This window comes from Dasypus novemcinctus, chromosome 1, assembly GCF_030445035.2.
Source record: "Dasypus novemcinctus isolate mDasNov1 chromosome 1, mDasNov1.1.hap2, whole genome shotgun sequence".
NCBI classification, from domain to species: Eukaryota; Metazoa; Chordata; class Mammalia; order Cingulata; family Dasypodidae; genus Dasypus; species Dasypus novemcinctus.
Genome location: NC_080673.1, coordinates 46,124,111 through 46,142,026, shown reverse-complemented (window position 1 = coordinate 46,142,026; position 17,916 = coordinate 46,124,111). Strand labels below are relative to the sequence as shown.

General features: G+C 36.9%; 1 protein-coding gene across 2 annotated transcripts in view; it reads right to left on the bottom strand.

Annotated features, from left to right (window-relative positions):
• Nucleotides 1–2,600: 2,600 nt before the first annotated feature.
• Nucleotides 2,601–17,916, bottom strand: part of PRMT9 (protein arginine methyltransferase 9) — a 53,736-nt gene continuing 38,420 nt past the window's right edge. For both annotated transcript variants that reach the window (XM_004472740.5, XM_071214457.1), the window contains exons 10-12: nt 7,679–7,832; nt 4,181–4,303; nt 2,601–3,856 (exon numbers count right to left, since the gene is read on the bottom strand). In XM_004472740.5, coding sequence (XP_004472797.1) covers nt 3,641–3,856; nt 4,181–4,303; nt 7,679–7,832 — 493 coding nt within the window. In that variant the 3' untranslated portion in view covers nt 2,601–3,640. The remainder of the gene's footprint in view (nt 3,857–4,180; nt 4,304–7,678; nt 7,833–17,916) is intronic.

Sequence of the window (17,916 nt, the reverse complement as noted above, 5' to 3'; positions counted from 1 at the left end):
CCCATGTGGTAGGCGGACACCCTATCCATTGGGTCAAATCCGCTTCCCCAAATTACATTTAAAGAGATTGAATCTGTCAACAAAAATCTCCCAGCAAAGAGAAGTCCAGGACCAGACAGCTTCACAGGTGAATTCTACCAAGCACTTTGAAAAACATTAACCCCATTCCTGTTTAAACTCTACCAAAAAATTGAGGAGGGAAAATCACCCAACACATTTTATGAAGCTAACATCACCCTAATACCAAAGCCAGATAAAGATACTACAAGAAAAGAAGATTACAGACCAATCTCTCTAATGAACATAGCTGCAAAAATTCTCAACAAAATACTTGTAAATACAATCCAACAGCATATCAAAAGACTTACACATCACAAGTGGGATTTATTGCTGTTACACAAGCCTGGTTCAACATAAGAAAATCAATGTAATATATCACATTAACAAATTGAAGGGAAAAAACCCATATGATCATTTAAATTGTTCCAGAAAAGGCATCTGACAAAATCCAGCATCCTTTCTTGATAAAAAAAAACTTCAGAAGATAGGAATAAAAGGAAAATTCCTCAATATAATAAAAGGCATTAGGAAATCCCCACAGCCAACATTATATTTAATGGGAAAATATTGAGATCTTTCCCTCTAAGATCAGGAACAAGACAAGAATGCCCACTGTCACCATTGTTATTCAACACTGTACTAGAAGTTCTAGCTAGAGCAATTAGACAAAAAAAAAAAAAAGGTATCCAAATAGGAAAAAAGGAAGTAAAACTCTTTGCAGATGACATCATCCTATATTTCAAAAATTCTGAAATGTCTATGGCAAAGCTACTTGAGCTAATCAATGAGTTCAGCGAAGTGGTATGATACAAGATCAACACAAAAATCAATCATGTTTTTGTACAATAGTACTGAACAATCTGAGGAGGAAATTGGAAAAAATTCCATTTGCAATAGCAAAGAAAAGACTCAAACGCCTAGGAATCATTTTAACAAAATAAGTATAGGACCTGTATGCAGAAAACTACAAAACAATGTTTAAAGAAATAATGAAGACCTAAACAAATGGAAAGACATTCCGTGTTCACGGACTGGAAGATTAAATATCATGACGATGTCAGTCCTACCAAACTGACTTACAAGTTCAATGCAATACCAATCAAAATTCCAACAGCCTAGTTCACAGAAATGGAAAAGGTAATTACCAAATTCATTTGGAAGGGAAAATGCACCTTAATAGCCAAAAGCATTCCAAAAAAAGGGAGCAATATCAGAGCAATTTCACTGCCTGACCTTGAAACACATTACAAAGCTACCATGGTCAAAACAGCATGGTACTGGCAGAAAAACAGACACATCAATTAGTGGAACAGACTGAGTCCAGAAATAAACCCTCGTCTCTATGGCCAACTGGTTTTCACAAACCTACCAAGTCCATGTTAACAAGACAAAACAATCTCTAAAACAAAAAATGGTGCTGGGAGAACTGGTTATCTATAACCAAAAAAGGACCCCTATCTCACTCCCTGTCAAGAAACAACTGAAAAATGGATCAAAGGCCTACATATAAAAGCTAGGACCATAAAACTACTAGAAGAAAATGTATGAAAACCTCTTAAAGACCTTGTGGTAACTGGTGGTTTTTTGAACCTTACACTCAAAGCATGCCCAACAGAAGAAAAAATAGATTAAAAGGACCTCCTCAAAATTAACCACTTTTGCACCTCATAGGACTTTGTCAAAGTGGGAAAAGGCAGCCGATTCACTGAGAAAAAATATTTGGAAATCATATGTTCAATAAAGATTTAATATCCATGATATATAAAGAGATGTCACAACTCAACAATAAAAAGAAAAACGACCTGATTAAAAAATGGGCAATTTGAACAAACATTTGTCTAAAGATGAAATACAAATGGCAAAAAAACAAATGAATGAATGTTCAACATCATTCATTAAGGAAATGCAGATGAAAAGTACAATGAGCTATCATTTCACACCTATCAGAATGGCCACTATTAAAAAGAGAAGTACAAATGTTGGAGACAATATCAAGAGATATCAACATTTATTCACTGTTGATGGGAATGGAGAATGGTACAGCCACAATGGAGGACTGTGGCAATTCTTAAAGCAGCTGAATATAGATTTGCCACGTGACCCTGTAATACCACTACTTGGTATCTACTCAGAAGAACTGAGAGCAGTGACATGAGCAGACATCTGCATGCTGACGTTCATAGCAGTGTTATTCATGATTGCCAAAAGTTGGAAACAACTAGGTGTTCCTCAACCAATAAAATGGATCAACAAACTGCAGTGAAATCACACAATGGAATCTTTAAAGATGAGATTAGATTAGCAGTTATGTACGGCTGGGGAAGGACTGCTAAGAGGTGTGGAGATTTTCTTTTTTGATAGTAAAATGGTTCTAAAAATTTTTGTGGTGATGAAAGCACAACATTGTGATTATACTAAAAGCCATTGATTTTATTCTTTGGATAGATCGTTATGTGAATATATCTCAATAAAATTGCTGAATAAATAAATAACTGCAAGAATACGCAGAAATAGTATGTACAGCAGGTGAAACAAAGAGATTGGGGGTGAAGAATTATCTTGTTTATTATTGAAATAATGAACACGCATTAATGATTGAACTGATGAATGCACAACTATGTAATTATATCAGATACCACTGATTGTACACTTTGGATGAACTGTATGCTTTATTAATATGTACCAATAAAACTGACTTGTTAAAAAAATTTTAAGTAATGCTAGGTAATGTAATAATAATGGAAATTATGAAGAGCAGATAGTCGGAGAATAAGAATATCCCATTTTTCTTGTGGCTTACATTCAAAGAGCACAGAGCACATAGACAGGACATGATAATCACCTTATTAATCTGTATTTTTAAAAGCCTTAAAACCTGGATCATTCTTTATTTTTTATTATATATCTTGATCAAAAGTTTATAAAACAATGGTTTGTATTAACTTCCTGGAATTTAAAAAAATTTTTATTTTTTATTTTTGGCCAAAGTAGGCCAAGAAAAATCCTAAAGATTTCTTTAAGTCTTTTACCCTCTTAAAAATAGCTTAGTGCTTATATTCTTATTCAAGTTCGCATTCCCCAAACAAAAAACCTGAGGTGTTTTAGAAGTACTGAAGGAAGCAAGGTTGGAATCTACAGGTACAGCCCTCAATATTCTTTATCCAATTATAAATTTGGATTTTAAAAAAAACCTAAAAGATGAAAGTTTTGCTTTACTTATGATATATGACAATGAGGATGAGAATATCCCTCACCTTTACAGCTTCAGAGTATGTAGACTAGAATGTTTAGCAGAATTTAACTAAAATAAAATCAAGTGGCAAAAGTGAATAAAACGTTTCCTAATTTGAACAGCAAATAATGACACAGCCTTTTCAAGAAAGCAAGTCTGCAGCAAAATTTTTAGTATAATGCTACTTTTTAATTTATTAATATTTTATTAAGGTCAATTTTTAAAAATATTTGTTACAAGGAATTAAATTTTTATGCCCTATCTTATGATTACAACTTCACTAATTTGGACCATGAAACTTTTTACTTGCTGCTCTACTTGAACAGTTTTTCATTAGAAAACTTCTCTTCATTGCCTTACTGTGATGCTGACATTGCTTTTGTGGTGCTGGACATTGAGTACAAGTTCCTCTCCCATTTTAACCTGGATGGGATTATCTAAAACAACTGCAGCTTGTTTCCAGTGGGAGGCTTCACTTGATGTATCCAACCTAATCTCTTCATCAAGGTACATATGATACCAAAATGGAATGGCAGTCACTTGTCCAGATTTACAAATGTGTACCTATAAAAATTAAGAAATTATCAAAACTACAAAAATTTTATCAGCATAAATAGTGAAGACTTGGGTAAGCAAATCTTTCTCATTTTAGTCAATTACAGATAAAAAAATTTTACAGGCTGAATACATTTAATCACCCAATCCAAATTAATATCACTTATTTTATTCAGTAATATTTACTCAAGCCTAGTTTTGTATATGGTTCAAGATAGAATGAACACTTAAATTTTCATAGAAAGTGGCTAAAACTTTATATATGTATGAAGTACATATATAAAGGTAATTCTAAACATAGCAAAAGTCAACCATTTTGCATGTTGCCCTTACCTTTACTTCTCTGTTGGAGGTATTCAGATATGGAGTCATTAAATCTAATCTTAAGAGTTCCACTGGCTTGCTTAAAGGAATACAGGGCAAGGAGGGTAAGTCCAAAAATACATGTATAGGTACCTAGAGAGAGTAAAGATTTTTCACTTTTCTTTATTCTTTTGGGGCCAAGGTTCAAATGCTTGCTTTGTGCTTGACTCAGTATTATAAAGTACTTTTTACATCTATCACATCATTTAATGCCCATGTCTAAGCCTAAGGTATAAGAACTTTCATTTTTCCAGTTTGACAGAAAGACTGAGTAAGATTTAGGCAATTAGGTAATCTGTCATGGTCCCAATTATCTGTAGGGCCACCTTACAGATAAGAACAAATTAAATTCTTACATAAGCCAAATAGCACCAAAAACTTAAAACCAAGGATTTGCTTGTGGTGAAAAATGAACTAAGCAAAGAGTATATGTTAAATATTGATTTGTTTAAGAAAAATAACAAACTTAGTCAAACAACTTCATAGAGAATTTCATTTGGAAAGTAAGTTTATTTCTTGAAAGCAGTGGTTCTCTAAACATTGGCCGCACTAATCACCTCGGTGTTTTTAAAAAGCTCCAACTCAGGCCACAATGCAGACTAATCTGGAGTTGGGATCTGGGTATCAGTATTTCTAAGAAATTCCACAGATGTTTCTAGTGTACCATTCAAAGTTGAGAACCACTGGTATATAGTGTTTTATCAATAGAAACCAGCTATTAATAAATTTTAGCCTCATCACTTGAAATAGAAAAGAAATAATTGTTTAAAAAGTGTCCATTTTCTTGCTCTGTATTAGTGGGCAAATTCTGTGGCTAAAGAAGACACAGATACATTGAATTCTCCCTGGGCATACTTGAAGCAATCCAACCTTCTCTACCCATAAAAACTCAGAGCAACCACATACCATCTCAAGGACTCCTCATTATGATCTTTATCCCTATTTATATCAGTCCCCAGAAGAAACCCTAGACTCCCATGTTACCTCTCATCACCTGAATTCTAATCCCCTCACACTCTACCCATTCCTCATAGTGTCCATGCTTCTCTTGTTGGTCAACCTAGCCTACTAGGTCACTCCTTTCTCTTTTGATTCCTCTATATTCCCAACTCCTTAACTATGAATAATCTAGAGGTCAGATCTCAACTCTCTTCTCTTTCTACAGACCCTCAAGAGGATTTCATCCAGTCCTGTGGCTTTAAATACTGGGTGTATGCTGTTGCCTGGGGAAGCTGTATCTCCAGTTGAGATCTTTCCCTGACCTCAGTAATGATTCCATTCACACATAAACACAATCTATTCCTGTTATTTTCCCGTATCAGTAAATGCTATTTTTTATCTTCCCAGAATAGACCAAAAAAAAACCACCCCAGCTCTCTCTCATATCCCACATCCAATCTATCAAAAGCCTACTTCAAAACAGATCCATAATCTGACCGCTTTGTACCACCTCCATTGCTACTAGTCTGGACTAAGCCACTAACCACCTCTCTCACCTGGATTATTGAAATAATCATGCCTTTGGCTGCTTGCAAAAGTGGTCTATTCCCAGCACAGTACCTAGAGTGATCCTTTCAAAATAAAAGTGATATCATGTCACTCCTCTGTTCAATACTCTCCAGTAGTTTTCCCACTCCTTTCAGAGTAATAAAAGTCAAAGTGGTTTTTTTTTTGTTTTGTTTTTTAGGAGGTATGGGGGGACTTTACCCAGGACCTCCTACATGCAAAGCAGGCACTCAACCACTGAGCCACGCCTGCAGGTCCACCCAAAGTTTTTTTTAATGGCCAAAGGTTCTGTAAGATCTGGCTCCCTCTATCTCTTTGACGGCATCTATCATCACTCTCATAATTTCTTCTTTTGTTTCTGGAATACTCCAGTCATGTTCTTGCCTCAGGCCACTGCACTTGTTGATCCTTCAAACTGTATATGGCTTGCTTCCTTATTTCCTTCAGGTCTTTTCTTAAAATCACTTACCTATTTCCTTAGTCAGAATGTATAAAACTAGAGCCCATAACCACACTCCCTATCTCCCTTCTCAACACTTATCATACTAATCTTTTTGTTTATAGTCTCTCTCTCCTAATTTGAATATTAACTCCATGAGTGCAAGAATTTATCTGTTTAGTTTCTCAGCCATATTCCCCAAACGTAAAACCTGCTTGGCATATAGTAGACATTCAGTAAACATTTTTTGAATGAATAAATACATTTGTTTTTTGTTTTGTTTTTTGCAACCTTGTTTCATTGTTCACTCAGTTGTCTGTGTAATAGTCAGAAAATCACCATGTTAGAGGAAAGAGGACAGTATTACCTAAGAGAATGGGTGAGTGACTAGGGAATGTAAAATTGCCAGGCAAGATAATGGTGCCTCTTGAGATGTGTGGTAATCAGTTGAAGTAAGACCATAGTCAGCATATTCAGCTGTAAGGGTGATGTAAAGAAGGCAAAGAGTTGGATTTAACCAAGGTAGGGTTTTCCCAGACCACTAAAAAAGCATATAGACCACAGAATATAAGCTGTTAAGAAGGGAAGACGTGAAAGAAGAGAAGTACAGTGAAAAAGAGTACACGGTCAGTATATTGTAGATTCTGAGTGAATCAAAGAATTGTTGGTCAGTGAATGAAGATGGAATAAGCTAGAAAGATAGGAGATGATGTTAATTTTAAACCACATAATAAACTTCTCTATTTGTTGAGCAGGTGTTGTTCATGGAAGATCTAATAATACATATTCAAAAACTTGCATACTACCCTTTAGATAAAAGTTGTAGATATTGTTTCTCCAATTCTATATTCATTAACCTTGTACTTCTCAAAGTTCGGCTTTAGCTTACATCGCAGTTTTCTAACTACTTCCTACCTCATCCTCCAACCCCAATAGTCTCTTCCCTAAACTCTCCATCTACTCCCACAATTTTAACTTGCAGATTTGTATTTTGATACTACTGCCTTTGCCAGTTTCACTCCCATATCTAAATCTTGACTCCTTGTTTCCCAAAGAGACACTATTTTATCTTGAGCTCCAGTGTCCTAGGCTCCTAGATACCTGATCCTTTCAGTATGATTGCCTAGACTCTGGACATTAGATGTTCACACCTATCTCCTGACAGCCTGAGGTTTCCAAGTAAGGGTTCAAGTTTAGAACATAGGTTTTCTTTTTTTCCTGATACATGGCATCCTTTTACATAATACCAGAACTAGAGCCCTACTTTTCATTCGTAACAGTGGTTCAGGGGAATATCTATACACTCTTACCAATAGGAATGGCAAAATTCCTTGGTTTGATTATACCCATAATAAATTTCCTTGTTTGATTTTACCCATAATAAATTTCTTTGGTCCAGGAAACTGATTACCATCCTAATCCAGCTACACAACACAGTGACTGATAGAAGCAAAGACTAAAGAGAGAACTAAGGTAGATGGTGGATATCAACTACTGGTTAAATTTTTTTTCTAGATGCTTACCTGAAACTGGTTAATGAACGGTGCTATATTTAATCCAAGAGTACATTCTGTTCCTTGAACAGCACTCTCCTCTACCAGTGTCTGTGACTCCACCAGCAACCCCAACATCAGCACATACTGAGGAAAGATCTTGCCTCCAGATTGTAGCAAACACCTAAAGAAGGAAAACATTTATAAAAACATTTTGATTCCCTATATTTAAAAAATACCAATAACTAAGAATCATAATGAATTAGTGAGCTAGAGATTGTATGCAAACGGTCTAATGGACTTTGTGTTATTGGCTGATAGTTCAGAATGATATTAATAAATCCCTGGAACTAGTCAAACAAAATGACTGCTGATATATAGAAGAGAATAATAACCAGACTATTGGATGGATTTTTAGATCCAGGCAAGATTGTCAATGGGTGCTAAATCTAGTTATGAAATTTTAATGAGGCAATTTATATTTACAGAGTCTCAAACTATCTCCCCAAAACTGACTTATTACAAAAGGGAAAACAGTTACTTATTGTGGAAAAATATGGCAGAGACACCTTAAACCATGTGATCAAAATTAACATCACCAATAATAGGATAAACCCAGGACCTTGTACATGGGAAGCAAGTGCTCAATCACTGAGCTACATTCACTCTCCCTATGTACCTTTTTTTTAAAATCTCCCCCCTTGCAGCTTTTTGTGTGCTGTCTGCTCTCTGTGTCCATTCGCTGTACATTCTGTATCTGTATTTATTTTCCCTCCCCCACTTGAGGTTTGCTTGTGGTCTGCTTTCTGTGTCCATTTGCTGCGGGCTCCTTTGTGTTCTCGCTTGTCTCCCTTCTTTTTGTTGCATCACCTTGCTGAGTCGGCTCTCCGCAGCGTCTGCGGGCCAGGCAGTACTCCGTGGCGTGCGGGCGAGCCTGCATTCACAAGGAGGCCCCGGAACTTGAACCAAGGGCCTCCCATATGGTAGACAGGAGCTCATCTGATTGAGCCACAGCCGCTTCCCCATATACCTCTTAATGTGACAAAACTTCTGTGGTTTTCCTTTCTAAAATGAATAATCTGAATCTAATCATAAGAAAACATGAACATTTTACAAAATTAATATCCTATACTCCTCAAAACTGTTAATGTCATGAAAGATTAAGGAACTATCCCAGATAAAAAGGACCAAAGAGCCATGAAAACTGAATGCAGAGTATGATACTGGATCAGATTCTGAACCAAGAAAAAAAAAAAGATATAAATTCATTATTGGGACAGCTGGCAAAATCTGAGTAAGATTTGTAGATTGATTATATAACAATATTGTATTGGTGTAAATTTCCTCATTTTGATGACCATAATATGGTTAAGTTAGTGAAATGTTTTTATTCTCAGGAAACAAACACCAAAGTACTTAGCTGTAAAGGGACACGATATCTGAAATGTACTCTCAAATGGAGAGAGAATAATAAGCAGATGACACAAAATATTAATCTGTGTATCTGGGGATAAGTATATGGTAGCTTCTTTATACTATTCTTTAATTTCTTTAAGTTTGAGACTATTTCAAAATAAACTGGTAAACACACTGGTTGAAAAAAAATAAAAATAAATTGAAATGCTCTAGAAAGAGCGTACGAAAAGAGTAACAAAACCCTCTCTCCTCCTACACGGGGAATTGACCTTAGTTGGATTCTCCTCTTTCCCTGGAAACCCAATAAAGGTGGAATGTTAGCTGTGCTATCAACAATCCTTACTTGTGGTATGAAAAAAAAACACACCTCATGATAGACCACATCCAGACTGAGAGAACTAAGAAGGAACTATAAATACCTAACGGGCAGCCAGACCTTTGGGCTTCCCTGAGTGTTGCATAACTTGTAACCAGGTGTTCCTGTTGCTGGGACTTGGAATTATGCCCATGGAATTAGGTATTAGTAACTATATGAAGCTTAGGGCTCCTAAGCCAAAGTGGCTCCCACACGTGGTCTTGCCTCCTAACATCTGAGCTGTATATGCTGGGGAGGCTGGGGGACAAAAGGGTAGGCATAAGAAGCAGAAATAGTTCCCAGAAAGCTGTGAGGACTGCTGCTAAAAGCTGACTCTGCCAGATGGCATACAGTTTCCTGTCCTGTGTCCTTCTAACGGAGCCAGCACTGGGTGTCATCTATCCAGTTTGAGTTCCCAGTTGAACCCAAAACCACAGTGGCTGAGTAAGTGGGAAACAAGACACAGTAAGACAAATGTGGAGGTTAGACATGACTAAAGACCATGAAAAACCAACACAATGTGGGTATCTCAATGTTATTCATTTTGGATATATTTTTATAAGATTTCCTTTTATTTATTTCTCCTCCTTCCCCCCTCCCCATAATTTGCATTCACTGTTCATCTTCTTTTTTAGGAGGCACCAGGAACCGAACCCAGGACCTCCTATGTGGGAGGAAAGCACCCAATCACTTGAGCCACCTCAGCTCCCTCCTTTGTTGGGTCTCTCATTGTGTTTCCTCAGTGTCTCTTGTTGCATCATCTCACTGCATCATCTTGTTGCATCAGTTTACTGCATCAGCTCACTGTCTTGCTCATCCTCTTTAGGAGGCACCAGGAACTGAATCCAGGACCTCCCAATGTGGTAGGTGGGCACCCAAATGCTTGAGCCACATCTGCTTCCCTCATTTTGGATTTTAAATAAACAAAAATAGATAACTATCTCCACTGAAAATCCTTAAATCAGAGCCAGAAATTCTGTAAAATTCAGCCTACACAAGAAGACAGACTGACCACATGCAACTGGGTTCTTCTTACTATCCTGCCCCATTAAATGATATTTAAAAAAAAGAGAGAATGAGCTGGTTCATCAGAGAAGTTAAGAGTGGGGACAGATGAAACAAAGTAGCAGAAATGCAATACAGAAAATGAACATACAGGACTAGAAAAGAGGAAAAAGTGAAGATCCAGTCTTCCTAGCATCAGGGACTCAGGACACAGAAACACCAGTTAAAAACCAACAGGGGAAAGCACAAAATGGTGGCGTAGGAAGTTTTACAGATCACTCCCTCCACCAGATAAATGAACACGCTGGAAAACGACTGGAACTAAAAGGTAACCTAGAAAGAAACTGGACATTTAAAACAACCACAGGCAACCAGATGAAGGGAGAAGCTGCCAAGATTTCAGCTGCTTTAAGTGAACACAAGTATAAACCCATAACTGTTTCATTCTTCAACCCCACATATGTGCTGTGGAAACACAGCCCTGATTCCAAGAGTGGCCAGATGGGGACAAGACAGGCAAAGGAAGCCTCGTTCTCCACAAGTTGGGGTTGGAGATCAAGACTGGTCTCGAGAATCCCTGAGGAATCACCATGAGCACTGGCCCCAGTGCCAGCCCTCTTAGCAGCAGCAGCTTCTGGACTTCCACCATCATCCACTAGTATGTAAAGAGCCAGTACATCTTTTTTTTTCCCCTCCCCTTCCCCTTTCCCTTTTCCCATTTCTTCCTTCCATTCTCACTTTCCTCCTTCCCTCTCCCCCAATTTTTTTCCCACTCTTTTTTCTGTTTTTTTTTTTTTTTTTTTTTTCAGTCTGGCAGATCCGAGGAACCAGTAGAGAGGCTGGCCTCAGTTCAAAAAACTGACAAAAAATATCCCAGAGACTGAAGTTAGACTCAGAGAGGTAGTGTCAGATGGCGGGGACAACATCCCTTTTGGCATTGTTTCACAATGAGGTAGAGATCAAGAACTTCCAATATGATAAAGACTTGGAGAAGTATTTCTACCCCTGCCCATACGGGGATAACTCCTCATCACCTAGGAAGATCTGGAGAATGGGGAAGACATAGCAATGTGTCCTAACTGCTCTCTCATAAAGTGGTTTATGACAAAGATCAGTTTATGTGTGGAGTAATAGTTCCACCAACAAAGAATTAGTTAAATGCTGAAGAAGGCTTTAAGAATCCAAATCTCAAACAGTTGTGAATGAGCCAAAATGGAGAAATACAATGCACAGTTACAGACCTCCTCAGTGACAACCTTTTGTGATTTGTTGTCCTATTATACTGTGGGTTCTTTCCATCAACTGCCACATTGATCTTTAATTAAAAAAGCAATCCCCAACATAACATACCTGGATTTCATGCATAAAACTTTGAATTGCAAATGTTCTTAATTTTCCACCCAAATTTTTGAATATCAGTACTTTCCCTCTGTTTCACCATTTTTATATCTTAAACCTAATTACTTCAGTATCTGGTAAGAGAATCATCTACCTCAAAGTCATTAGTATTCCTTAACAAAAAGGGATTGTATTTTTACTTGGTTATTAAGATTATTAAAATTAGCCCTTCCTTGCTGTTCTAAACTTAAGAAAATTAGTTGACTTCTCAGTACTGCATTTCCCATTCCTGCACCAAGCCAGTCTCCTCAGTCCTGTCACTGTTAGAATGTTAATATTCTATTAAGCATGATTTTTCTGTTATGCCTCAGGCATAAAATGTTCGTTGTGATATTAAAGATAAAATATAGTTAGGTCATAATTTCTCCAGAGCTGAAAGTTAGTATGTAAGAAAGAAAAGTTAAAAAGTAAAATGATTAAATAATACAGAGTTCCCTTTTCAATATTCTGTGTGCTCCTTGAAAATAAGATATAAGACAAACAGCCAAGGAAAATGAAATTGGTAACAAAATGAGAGGAACCAAACCTGTCGACTTAGTAAATGAGATGCTTGAATGATTTTGCCAAGTCAGAGCAAATAACACTTCCATATCTGGGTTTTTGGTTTTTTTAATCTGGCATTTGTTGGCTTGTTTTTCAAAAAGGCTAATGTAAATATACTCCAGATAGGAGTTAATATTTAGTCTTTATGGCTGGGCGCAATGCTTGCAGCATTATTACAATATCACGTCTCTACTCTTAAAATGTGAAGCCTCTGCAATGGCTTGCTGAAGGTGAGCTTCAAACCCGGAGGTCTACTCTAAATATGCCCATGAGAGTATATCTAAAGTGCCATAACCAGCAACCAAACATTTCTCTGCACTTTTAGAGAGAAATGTTGCCCTGGAGAATATATAAAGATAAACCATCAGTCTTCCTTTGCTGCAGTGCTGAAAAGTAGCATGAAATTAGAATCACTTATACAAATTCAAAAATTCCCTTTATATATGCAGCTTCCTTGTATATATAAAGTTGGAAAAATGAACTTGTTTGAAAGGTTGTTTGGGAAGTGGCATGGCTTGCTAAAATTTGAACATTCTATTGCTGGCTAATATATGTGCTACACACATTCACTGGGGGTTTAAATTAAAACAACTGTGTGACCTTTTCTTGACTAACTGCAGCATGACTGTGTAGCCATTAGGCTGAGACATAATAAATCACCAAAATTTGTATGCTGGAAGTACATGGAACATCATGTGAAGCATTATATGGCATATGCTTTATATACTAAGAAATCTCATTGCTATGATACCCCAGAAGTTCACAACTGCTTTGCAAAACCTGGTCTCAGAACCAGTGACTGTTCAAAGGAACAGAGCAGGATATGTGACAACTACACAGAGAAATGAACCAAACTCAAATGTTGGTTTCATAGATATTGGTGGCATGTTAGCTCCCTCTGATGATGCTGAATTTCAAAAAGAACAGACACCCCTGACATAGGTCTATTATGAGCACAGAAGAATGGGAAGAAAAGTTGCCAAAGTCAAAACATCCCAGAAGAAAAGAAGCATAAAGAGCACTGGCAATCAGTGATCATGATAAATTTTAATAGAATGATTTTGTTTCCAAAGCAACAAAATCACTAAATTTGTTGTGAACTATAAAAAAAAAAATCAGAATTCAAGCCTATGTTAAACAGAATAAAGCCAGGGTCCTCTTAGATATGATTAGAGTTCTGTGTAATTTTGTGTCATATGTGGCCAAATAAGGCATTTTTGGAGTCTTTCTAAGATAGTCCAAGCTCTATGTTTTATTAGCTTTGTAATCTTTGACAATGCCAGTGGTTTCCTTATCTGTACAATTAGGAAACTGGATCAGATGATTTCTGAACTGTCAGTTCTATAATGTCAAGTTTAGTAGCTTGCAGGTAGTGAAATGGTATTTAAAACCTTTATAAATGCCAACTATCTAAATCATGAATTACAGAAAAAGACTCTAATCTTCAAAAACTTGATGTTACCACACTTTTGAATTGGAAAATTATAATGATAGCTATTTAATGCTGGTGTCCAACATTTTTTAATAACTGCACATATTAATTTATTGATGGGCTATACTATTGGTAGGCTAAATAAAGTAAGATAATTCAGGGAAGAAATCCCAGAGGAAGCCCAGTGGCTGGAATTATTAACCAAAGATCTTAGATCGAATAGTCTTAAATAGGATCAGTAACATAAAGGAAAACATGGACAAAGAACTAAAGGAAATCAGGAAAACAATATATAAACAAAATGAGAATTTCAATATTAGATAGAAATTATAAAGAGGTGCTGGGGAAGTCACAGACACACCTAACAGGCATCTACCCCACCTCCTTCTCTATTGTGTAAGATGTTTCAATACCTTTCCATTCTGCAGCCCAGGGGAAATGTTAGGTTTAATAGAGTTGACCAACCATACCTTAAATCCAGAAACCAGAAACAAGCAGTCCTAACTGCTGAGAAGGGCAGGAATTCTCAGTGGCAGAGTACCCTAGCCATGGGTTGTATAAACACCTTGCCCTCAGGCATCAGAGTTCTCTCTTCTCTCTGACATAAGAGTGGGGCCAGGGAGCTGCCATCCACCAATCCTGACCCAGGAGTCTGGCCATGATGGGCTCCCTTCCCTGCTCTTTTGGATCTTTTGTGCTGTGTAAGTAATAAAGCCATCAGATGCTGAAAGTTTCTGTTGTGCTTGACCCTGTGTTTCCATGACACACCAGACAGCAACTTGCACAAGAGGAACCAAAGTAGAAACTCTGGTGCTGGAAAGTATAACAATGAAAATGAAAAACTCAATAGAAGGGTTCAAAAGCAGATTACACCAAGAAGAAGAAAGAAATAGTGAGACTGAAAATAAGACAAATATAATTGTCTAAGTCTGAGGAGCAGCAAGACAAAAGAATGGAACAAAAACAACTACAACAAAAAAGAAGAGCATGAGGAACCTGTGGGACACTAACAAGTATCCATATCAAAAGAATCCCAGGAGAGAAGGGAGCACAAAAAATATTCGCATAAATAGGGAATGAAAACTTCCCAAGCCAAATGAAAAATACAAATAGGCAAATCCAAGCAGCTCAATAAACTCCAGACAGGATAAACTTAAAAAGACCTGAACAGAGACACTTTATAACCAAACTGTCAAATGACAAAGACAAAAAGAAAATCTTAAAAACAGCAAGAGAGACGTGATACAACATACATAAGGGAACCTAAGTAAGATGAATACCTAATTTCTCATTAGAAACCATGGAGGCCAGAAGGTAGAAAGATGATATATCTGAAGTGCTGAAAGAAAAAACTGTCAACCAAGAATAATACATGCGGCACAACTGTCCTTCAAAATTGAGGGAGAAATTAAAACATTTCCAGATAAGCAAAAGCTGAGGAAGCTCTTATTACAAGATCTACCTAACAAGAAATAAAGGTAGTACTTCATGTTGAAAGGAAAAAACACTAGACAGTAACTTAAAGCTATATGAAGAAATAAAGAACTCTGGTATAGGTAACTATATGGATAAATTTAGAAGCAAGAATTATTGCATTTTTCATTTGTAACACCATCTTTCACTTCTTTTATAGCTTAAAATTCAAATACATGAATACTTGTGGGGACATGTTGGTGCAGGTATGAAATATTTTTAAATAATACACAGTACAGTGTGGACTTAGTATAATTTTTATTTTGATGTAGCATGTCTGAGAGCAGTGGCTAAACTACCTGCAAAAGGTTAGGATGGCAGGGATGGTTTTATCATGCCATCTAAATATTTGCCAAAAATGAACCGTGTTAGGTTATCAGGTATAGAAGTTATGGGAAAGCTGTAAACCATAATTTTGAATAATCCTAATACTTAATTTGAAGACATGTCAATGTTGAGTGTTATAAAATTATCTGCCACTACATTCTGAGAAGGGGTCCGTGGTTTTCACCTGACTGGCAAAGGGATCTGTGGAACAAAAAAAGGTTAAGAACCCCTGTTTTAGATATTCAAGCCAGAGCTAGTAGGCAAGAAAAAGAAATAATGGCATCAAATTGGAAAGGAAGAAGTAAAACTATCTCTATTTGCCAATGGCATGATCTTAAATATAGAAAATCCAAAAGAATCTGCAAGAAAACTCCTAGGAGTAATGAATGAATTCAGCAACATGGCAGGATACAATATTAATATGCAAAAACCCATTGTGATTCTATACCTATAAATGAATAATACAAAGAGGAAATTAAGAAAATTCCATTTTACATAGCACCTAAAACAACAAAATATCTAGGAATAAATTTAAATACATATGTGAAAAACATGTACACAGAAAACTATAAAACACTGCTAAGAGAAATTAAAGACTTAAATAGATGGCAAAGACACCCCATGTTCATGGCTTAGAAGACTTAATATTAAGATGCAATAACACCCTGAGTGATTGTAGCAGTCTGAGATTAGGTCATGAATCCAAAAAGAGAAGGTTTGTTACCTAATCTATTCCTGAGCGTGACACCCTTTGATTGCACTGAATTTAGCTGGGGTGTCTTTAATTAGATTACCCTTTAAGATTAGAGCTTTTGGTGTGATCACATCATTGGACATGACTTGACTATGTCTCTGCCCCCTTGCTGGATCTATAAAAAATGTGTACTACACAGACAGACACACACACCAAAAGAGAAAGGTATGTCATTTTTGATTCTGCCAAGTGACAAAGTAGGAGGCTCAAACAGCTGAGGCCCGGAGGAGAGATGAGCTTACATGTGATAGCTTACACCTGAGACTGGTGAGAAAGCAGAACAAACAAGACTGATATAGGAGGCCCAGAAAGAAGCCCTGTGCCAGAAGAGAGAGGACTACAGGATCACTTAAGCAGGAAGCCTCAAGAAGCTAGGCCTCAAGAAGAAAAGGAAGCCCAGAGGGGAAGGCAGAGACCAGTCAGAGATCAGCAACCATTTTACTTCAACAAGTGACATCTGACTTTCGTGAGAAAGCAACCCTGAGTTGGATTTCTTATGGCTTTTCAACTGTAAGCGCTTACCCCAAATAAATACCCTTTATAAAGCCAAATGATTTCTATTACTTTGCATTGGCAGACTAATACAGAGATGCATAGGTATAATGCCATCCCTATCAAAATTCCAGCACTGTATTTTGCAGAAATGAAAAAACTGATCCTTAATTTCATAATGAACTACAAGAGGCCCCGAACAGCTAGAAACATCTTGAAAAAGAACAAAGTTGAAGAACTCACACTTCCTGATTTCAAAACTTACTGCAAAGCTACAATAATCAAAACAGTGTAGTACAGGCATAAGAACAGATGAACTGACTAATGGAATAAGGAATTTAAAGTCCAGAAACAGAACCACATGTCTATGACCAAGTGATTTTTAACAAGGGTGTCAAGTACATGAAATGGAGAAGAATAGTCTTGTCAAGAAATGGAATTGAGAAAACTGGATATCCACATGCTAAAGAACAAAGGTGGACCCCTACCTCACAACCTATACAAAATTAACTCAAAATGGATCAAGGACCTAAATACAAGAGCTAAAATCATAAAACTCTTAGAAAATAATATAGGGGCAAATCTTTATGACCTGGGATTTGACAATGAGTTCTTAGATATGGCACCAAAAGCACAAGCAACAAAAGAAAACAACAAATCTGATTTCATTGAGATTAAAAACTTTTGTGTATCAAAGGACATTTATCAAGAAACTGAAAAGACAACCTAGAGAATGGGAGAAAATAGATGAAACCACATACTGGATAAGCATTTGTCATGGTTGGAGGTTGTGGCATCGGCAGGTTTGAGGCAATTCAAGCTCCAGCCAGAATAATCGAGGTTGTTTCCAACAATCATCTCGGGAAGAAGGTTCACATGAAATACAACACTGATGAAAGCATCGGGGACCTGAAGAAGCTAATCGCAGCCCAAACTGGCACCCATTGGAACAAGATTGTCCTGAAGTGGTACATGATTTTTAAGGACCATGTGTATCTGGGGGACTATGAAATCCACGATGGGATGAACGTGGAAATCTATTACCAGTAGAGCAGAATTCCTTCCCCTTATTC